General features: G+C 41.3%; 1 protein-coding gene across 1 annotated transcript in view; it reads left to right on the top strand.

Moving 5' to 3' along the window:
• The first annotated feature begins 2,435 nt into the window (after nucleotides 1-2,435).
• coro2aa (coronin 2Aa) overlaps nucleotides 2,436-8,888 on the top strand; it is a 31,894-nt gene continuing 25,441 nt past the window's right edge. Inside the window, exon 1 of the mRNA XM_020591737.1 lies at nucleotides 2,436-2,832. Coding sequence (XP_020447393.1) covers nucleotides 2,818-2,832 — 15 coding nt within the window. The 5' untranslated portion in view covers nucleotides 2,436-2,817. The remainder of the gene's footprint in view (nucleotides 2,833-8,888) is intronic.

Raw genomic sequence — 8,888 nt, 5'->3', positions numbered from 1 at the left:
GTTTCTTTCCCCTCCCCTCCTGCTCTGCTCTGCTCTCTCTCCCTATGCTTCTATATGCCTCCATTACACATTACTAACTTTGTGTCTCCTCTCTCCCGTAGTGTGTCCTCTCTCTCTCCCTGTACCTTTCTGCAGGTTGCCCTGGCCCTGGAGCTCTATGTCTCTGACGAGCAGTCACCAGCCACACCGACCTGATCAGTGTTTGATTGTTGTGTCTTGTTGCTTTTCTTCTTTTGTCTCTCCTCTATCCACTCACCCCAACCGGTTGAGGCAGAAGGCCGCCCACCAAGAGCCGGGGTCTGTTGGAGGTTTCTTCCGTTAAAGAGAGTTTTTCCTCCCCACTGTCGCCAAGTGCTTGCTCAAGGGGGATTTGTTGGGTTTTCCCTATGTAATAATATTGATCACAGTAAGGTCTAGACCTTACTTTGTAAAGTGTCCTGAGATGACTTTTGTTGTGATTTGGCGCTATACAAATAAAATTTGATATGATTTTTGGCGTACAGTGACCTGTAGCGCCGCCCAGAGGGGAGGAGTTAAACCAGTTTGTGTCCAGGGTGTGAGGGGTCTGCAGAAATCTTCTTTGCCCTTGACCTGCGAGGCAGACAGGTCCTTCATTAAGCAGCAGGGGGCTCTGATGATTCTGAAGACTGAATTGTCCACTGGAGTCTTTTCCTGTCCTGTTTGGTTGCTGAACTGAACCAGACAGTGATGGATGAGCAGTGATTCCTCTGTAGAACAGCATCAGCAGCTCCTGGGCCAGGTTGAACTTTTGAGCTGGCACAGAAAGTGCATCCTCTGCTGTGCCTAATCGGTGATGGCACTGATGTTGACTGATCTAAAATAATAATGATGTAATTGGTGTCTGGACTTAATTCACTGCTACCATTGAATGTTGATATTGTTCACTATGAAGTCTGTGTGCAGTACGTCATCAGGGTGGTATCTGCTTTTACGATTCACCTTGTACTGGCCGAGTTTCAACACAGGGGGCAATAGACTTTCTCAAATAAAGATGTGCACCCTATGTCTTAAGAATGACATAATGTGTGCAATGTGTGAAAGATCAAAATAATAGTAGTGTGTTACCGCTGTTGACAATCTAATTTGGCCTGTCATTTATGTCTCTGTTAGGGTTCCAGCAGAACAAAAGACACTCTGCTCAGCCTGTAAGTATCTGTACAGTCATCTACCCTCCTTTATCTATTATCTGATACTTATGTTATTGTGCTTTCCCCTGACTGTCAGTAAAAGCTGCCCACTGTATTTTTTTTAAGAACAGCCTGAAGCACATGAACAGAATTTATGAATTTATCTGCAAACACACACCAAAAACCACATGGACCTATGAAAATACTATAAGTATAATGCAGTGAGTGAACAACACTTCACATGTCTACACTGCAGACACCACATTACACCAGCTACACTCGCTTCAGTGCCCTGAAGCAAAACAGATCTGTGAGCCTCTACTGCTTTTCTGTGCTGCATTGAACATATCCCACCCTGTCGCCTTGAAGTAGGCTATCCATCAAATAGAGTTCACACAGAAGGCCGCTTCTGTCACGTCATTATCATTTGCCTAGAGAAACCAGCCAGAGCCCTGTGATCTGGACTTGCATTTCAGTAAGCCTAAACACAAATTTATTTCGAAATGTGCAGCAGGCATGCACAATATTTACTAATGGTCCTACTCTACTACCATGTTGGGTCTTAGCATTATAATGCAGGAGCCATTTTATAAGGCCTTTCATAAGATAGTATTGTGTTTCAGAAATGCTAATCCCAAACATATTAGCCATCACACTTACCGCTTTTGTGTATGACATATAGGCTACATGACATACTTGCAAAGATTTATACCACAGCACAGATATCCTAGCCAAAGAATCAACAATATGGGCCGTGACTAAGCCATATTGTATGATGACAACAAATACAAAAACCCACAATGTACAGTACTATACTTTAAGTGCAGTTTTTAAGTATGTAGGTACGTTTTTGTAGGTTAGGTCTACAGAATGGTGCCACCTGTCACAGGGCCCCGAAAACTTAAGATGGTCAAAATATCATTTAGCATGAATACCAGACTTCCACTGGAATGCTCACCCATCTTTTGGCATAGTTAGTTTACTAGTTTAATCTATAACAATGACTCCTGTTCTATGGTCTGGTCATATTTTTGTGGATATTCAAACTAACTAAAGATTTTAGATAAAATGTTTAAAAAAAAAAGTAGTAGTTCATCCTGAAATGTGGTTGAGAATAAGGATATTTGTCTAAACCTGCTTAGTTACTTTGGCTCTTGGGGGCCATGTGGGCCTGGTGGCTTTGTCCCATTGTGATCATTTTCTTATTATTCCCATTTGAACATGGTTTGTTTGTCCTCTGCACTGTGGAGATTTTTAAGAACGCTAGTTGCACTTTCAGGTATTTTTAGATTTCCGTTTAATGAAACAGCAGACGCTCAGTCAACCTGGATTGCGTCGCCCCTCCCTCATCCTCCTCTCCCGTCGCATCCTGTGCTCGCATCCCTCCTCGTCCTCCGCCCTGCTCCTCCACCTTCGGATCTTGTTTTCCTCTTTCTCACGGTGGCAGCGGTGTGTGCTCTATTACTTACTTTTGTTTTTCTTCTGGGGACTCTCGAGGTCAAGACAGACATCAAGACCTTTAAATGACATCATGCAACAACAACCGGTGATTTAACACGACTCCTCTCTGCGCCGCCCAGTCGTCCACCAGCTGCTTCTCCACCGCCGCACCTCACCGAGTCCTCCTCAGGGAAAGCTGCCGTCACCTGCCGACGCGTCCTCGCACCATATGACCGTCTCGAAGGTGAGCTCACTTCAGTCTAAACTCCTGGTCGTCTGTCATCTTGCAGACGTGTTTGTGGCGCTGCACGATGAGCGGCTCGTCCTGTGAGAGTTTGGTTTGGTTTGGTTTGGTTTGGTTTGGTTGGGGCTGGACACTTGCAGCGTGGCTTTGAACTGTAGCTCTGCCACGCGGCTTCACAGCCTCCTCTGACCGGGCACGGAAACTCTACTCAGCTCAGCTCCGGTGTTTTAAGCTGGAGGCATCTAAACAGGTTTATTTGCTCGCGGTAAAGTGGATGTTAATGTCACGCCACACAGACCGCGGGTTTCCCTCATACAGACAGACTGCATGTGGGATGAGCTGATGCAGGAGTACACAGCTGTAAAAGTGAATTTAAACTAATCTAACGATTAATTGCTTTAAAATCTAAGAAGAGATACAAAAATATTGAATCTGTAAATAACCTATGGTTTGTTTAGTATGTTCTCCACATAATGTTTAGATGTAGTTCACAGCAGTATATAAACATTTTCAGTTGAATGACAACAGAGTGCTGCAATTATGAGGCGATTTATAATTGATTTGCTGACTATTGATAAAAAGAAAATGAATTCTCATAACTGATTAATGATTTGGGCCATTTGTCAAGAAGAAGAGCTGGTTCCAGCTTCTCAAATGTGAGGATTTTGCTCTACTTTTAATAGTTTTTGAAAAATTAATTGACTAACAATTATTTTTTATTCTTTAATATGCCATTTTTTTCCCACAGTTTAATCTTTTTGGATGTAAACTGTTAGGAAAGAGGGAAAACGTTCATTATAATTTCGCACTTCATAATTGCTACTTTGAGTTTTTTTGCACCCTGGGAACCTGTGATGGGCACTTTGCTGCTGCGGTATGCATCCTACAGGCCATGAATCAGAAAACATCAGTGCACTTCAACTTCATGTCTGCAAAAACATCATTATACACATCAGTTTTAAGTAAATGTGTTATTGGGCTCTGTGGGTGGCTGTATTCTGTCTATCCACCAGTTCACCAGATGGTTCAGGTCTATTGTTTTTGCTCATTTTTGTTTTGTTGGACATAAACAAACCTACAACAAAAGAAAAAGCAGTTTGAGAGCTCTGTGTTTAATGGCCTGAGTCTAATGTTCACCACATGTTGAGCAGTGAGAGAAATGTAGGTCTTTGTGCCAGTTGGCTCCTCCACTGTGGACTGGCACATTGCTCTCCCAGGGGCACGAGTTCAGGGCGTGCACTTTGTTTGCACTCGAGCACAATTTAACACTGGGCTAATCAATAATTAATATAGTAACTGTTTATGGACTTTCATATTGTGTCAGGATACCCATATTGTCTTGTGATAATTGTGATTTATTTGGTTTATTTTCTATTTCATGGTATGTATTGATGTTGGAAAATATTCTTGCTTTTATTTTGATATTTATTTCAATATATTCTACAGGGACAGTTAGCTTAGCCTGAAGACTAGAAGCAGGTGGAAACAGCTAACCAGCTCTCTCTGATGTTCAAAAGTCCTCTTACTAACACCTCTCAAGTGACTAATTGAAAGGTTGTATTTCATTTATGGAATATGCGTACAAACAAAATGCCAAAACAAGAATTTGTGGTTTTACATGGGGGTGCATTCCGTATTGGCGAACAGCATCTGGGTGTTGTAACTTGCCAAAGTTAGTTAGTCCATAACTCCCCCCTCACCCAAACCACAAACTACTGTTTTGAGAATTTTTGTTTGTGAACATAATAAATAAACAAGGTACAACATGTTAATCAGCCAGTTTTGGAGCTAGCGGGGTTTGGGACAGAGCTAGCTGTTCCCGCTCTCTTCCAGTCTTTATGCCAAGGCTAAGCTAATAGCCTCCCAGCTCTAGCACCATACCGAGATGCTCTACTACAGCTCATTTACCAGAGCAGCTGATAACCAGTGAGGTCAGTTACTACACCGTTGCTTTGCTTTGGTTTAATGCAAATTTAACAGTCAGAAGTTTAACTAATGATCTGTATGCTGTCATATACTCTTGAGTCCTCCGCTTCTCATTCACAAACATGAATAGTTTGACTATACGAGGCAGTAATGTGCCGAGTTTACAGTATGAACCAGTGTGACACCATGAGCTGTGACTTTTGGCGTTGTGTGCAGTGTGGATCTGTCTAAGTAGGTCTGGACTTGACCTAATGGGCAAACTCCTGCCAAAACAACCATTAGACTAATGAATTTGCAACACACAGGAAGCCGAATGTAAACTGGGGTGAAGACACATCTTGACAATCTCAGATTTTTTTTTTTAATGATGCATCTGTGGTATTTACTCATGTATTGTGCACTTTCATGTTGGGCCATAAAACACTATCATCTCTGGCATGTTATCACACACACTGTTAACACATACTTGAGATTCTTCCATCTTGTCCAACCTGTGACTTGTGCAGTTTGCTATGTAGATGGAAATTCAGTTCTTCAGAATCTCGGAAGAGACTCTATTGTTTCTCTGTGGAGTGTTTTTCTGTGTGTGTGTGTGAGAAATGACAGATATGTTTTTCTCCATTTATCCTCTGATATATCACCCCATCCGTCCATTTTCCTCTGCTTATCCGGAACCGGGTTGCGGGGGCAGCAGTCTAGGCACCCCATCGCCTGTCAAAACAGTAACTAGAGCTCGGTTTAGGTTTATAGGATAATACATAGACTTGCTGCTGGTTACAGGTAGTGTATTGACAACTGTGAATTGAAGGTATGTTTCTTACCAATAATGGCCTCCAGGGCCTAGAACCTCCCTTCAGGAAATATGGTGATGTTGTGCTATAAAGTAATGGCAAGATGAGGTATAATAGGTATATTAGTAGTATTTACTTTAAAGAGCCCATGGTGTGCTCATTTCCAGCCATTTCATTTTTAATCTAGTTTGCACCCATTGTAACTCCAAATAGTCTAGCTCAGAGTAGTGTTGTGCCTATGTACAGCTTCACAGAGCTCCTACCATGGCTGTAGATTTTAATTTGCAACAATACAAACCCAACAGAAGACAATTCTCAGATTTGAGCAGCTGGAACCAACAAATTGGTTAACTAAATGTGTCAGCAAATGTCTGTACTTGCCTTCTAGCAGCATGTGTGTCATGTGTTCCTCTTCTGCTGGATTAGATCACTGATTTAGTAACAAGCTAGAAACAAAAGTTGAGTAAGATCCTCCCACGTGTCCTATGTTGCTTCACTACCAGAGACCAGACACTGGGGCTTGAGGCGACGGTGGAGAACCTGAGGATGCCTCATACATGACTATACCTCTAGAACAAAGGGCCTTAAGTCTCTAACCCCTCCAGCACCACCTCTCCCCTCATGGTTCACTCCTCACTAAACTTGATGAAGACCCGCCTCCTTGCCCAGAGATGAGTTCATGGAGATTGTGCCCCGTCACATTTAATCCCATTGTTCTCACACTGACATTGAATTTTTTGATACTGCCAGACTGTCTCTTCCAGGAGTCTTAGACAGATGGTATAATTTAGAAACCTGATAAATAATGCTCTTTTTTTGTTGAGTTAAAAGTTGATTAATGGACTAATTACTTATTCCAGAAAATAGTAAAAAATGCTCATCACAATTCCTCAAGCTCAAGGTGACATCTTTAAGGTGCTGATTTGTCTGACCAACAGTTAAAACTGAATAATATTCAACTGACAATGGTATAAAACTTAGAAAAGTAGCAAATCAAAGCTTTTGACATATTTATTAAAGTAGTTTATCATTAAGCCTTTTTTGCAGCTTGATAAATTTCTGATCCACATTTTATTCTCTACACTTTACTGCAGATGTGTGAGGAAATGGTTGACGTGATAACTGATTCATCATCGACACCCTCTAATCAAGTGGGCAGGTGTTTCAGTCACTTGTCAGTCGCGTTGTAATCAAATCTAATTACATGTTTTCAGAATGATTTTATAAAAATATATTTGTGGATTACTTTTTGTTTGTGGTTCTTGATGCACTCAGGCCAGACTACCATACTGATTCTGTGGTGTTCAAGTGCACAGGCTTCAGGAAGCAATCTGCTGTTTCAGGCGATTACTGTACTTGTCCTGACAATGGCTTGGAATCCTAAAATGCTCTTATGTAACCTGAATGTGTGCACGTGAAATCAGAACCTCTCACCAGAACCCACCATTCATTGCATAATGGCTGCAAACAGTCATTTAAAAAGACCTGATTTATGTCTGTTCTGTGATTCTTGTCCTTTTACATCACTGTGTCTCAGATCACTCATGACAGAGTGTCCTGCGTGTTTCTGATATGACAGCTGTCTGACTGACTGAGGTTTATCATCTGGTGTTGCTCCCATGTGAGTCACACAGAGCAGAGAGAGGATTACTTAAAAAATGTGAAAGAAAGAGAGAGAATGTGGATTTGTGCAGCGTCAAGCTCCCAGTGCTATTTGAAAAGTGTTGTTTTGTTTTTGAGGGGACACTGTGAAGGGCACAGGGAAGATCAGTGCTTCATTCTGGGTACTGAGTGAATCAAACTTCCTAAAATCTGACACTGCAGTTTAGCCCTGAATGTGTTTCTGCCTCTCATGTCTTACCATTACATGCAAGTCAGGGTATCACTGTGTCTGTGACAGTGAAGCCATAGCATGAATCACATAATTTTCATACTCGACAAACCATTCAGTGACCCCTCGCACCCTATAGATGGGGATGTTTTCATCTTGGAAGAGACCACTCATTTATTCAGTTTATTCTTTTATTTTGTCAGCCGTGTTGCAGAGCACTCACACTCTTCTCTCAGTCTGGCTAAAAAAGAAATTCTGTGAGCTGCATGATTTTAGCATGAAAATATAGTCAATATAGATAAATTGGACTCATGATACAATTTGTATTTTTGGTTCCCACTGTACAAACCAAGTCAATGTTTGTCTTTTGTGGCTACATCTTTATTTTTTCATCCACATGGTTATAGGAGTTAAAATATTCTGGTAATGGTTTCTTAACAGGCCTCTGTGTGGTTAAATACCTTCAGGGGTTTACAAAAATCACCAGATAATTATTTTTGTACATACATGTAACTCCAATTCAGTGGTATTACTCAAGACGCAAACCTGAGACTAAATGCTCCACTGAGCTGACGGTATCTCCTAAAAAGTCCTCTACAATGTGGTTGTGTTTCCTGTTAGGTCATTTATTGGGCCAATTTAAAAAACAAAAAACAAAAGAAACATTATGATCTGACTTGGCATGTAACACACTTAACATGTGTCCATTGTTACAGCGAAGGAAATAAATGATCTTGGTTGATCCAGGTCTTCATGAAGGTCTATGATACCCCCATCAGTTCTCAAGAGTTTGCATGTACAGGTTTGCAGTTGAAGCTTAATAACATTAGTACAGCCCTTACAACAAAGCAAAGTTAGTTAGCTTCACCTTGTCAGAGGCTGAATATTTTCATGAGCTGTGAACATTTGACACAAAGCGTGACTGTTTCAAATTGCAGTTTTCATCAAGTTTTATAGGCCTGGGTATGAAAAAGTATCCAGAATCTCACAACATAAGAGTTGTGCACACATTTATGTAGCAGCGTTAGGTTTATCTGTCTTAACTTGTTAATCATAATTATATCTTGTGACTGTTTAAGGGGGTGAACCCCATGTTAGGAACCACTGTGTTGATGCTTTCTTTTTCACGTTGATGTTTTTTGCTCTCAAGTCACAAGTCTTAGTAGCTATAGTGTTTCAGTCCATCTGCGCTCCTGCTGTTTCTGGAGTCAGAGTGTTTTAATCCTAAGGCAGATGGGCCAGCACAGTCTGATTTATTATTCATGAAGAGAGATACTTGGCCTGTTCACAATATTGATCCCAGAGGCCTAAAGTAGCTCTAATGCTTGTACCTCATGAAATATGTTGTCAGAGCAAATGAATGTCTGTTCTCTGACAAGAGACGTATTTATTAGACTCAACAAGTGCTCTCTTTCCAGTGCTGTTCACATAGATTTACAAGTTGAATAAGTACTTCAACCTGCAGTATACAGTACTGTAGTGGGATGGTGTGTGGCTGCAGGATGCTG

The sequence above is a fragment of the Monopterus albus genome, unplaced genomic scaffold, assembly GCF_001952655.1.
Source record: "Monopterus albus unplaced genomic scaffold, M_albus_1.0 scaffold15.1, whole genome shotgun sequence".
Classification (NCBI taxonomy): Eukaryota; Metazoa; Chordata; class Actinopteri; order Synbranchiformes; family Synbranchidae; genus Monopterus; species Monopterus albus.
The sequence above is the reverse complement of the archived record's forward strand: the minus strand, read 5'-3'. Positions and strand labels throughout refer to the sequence as shown.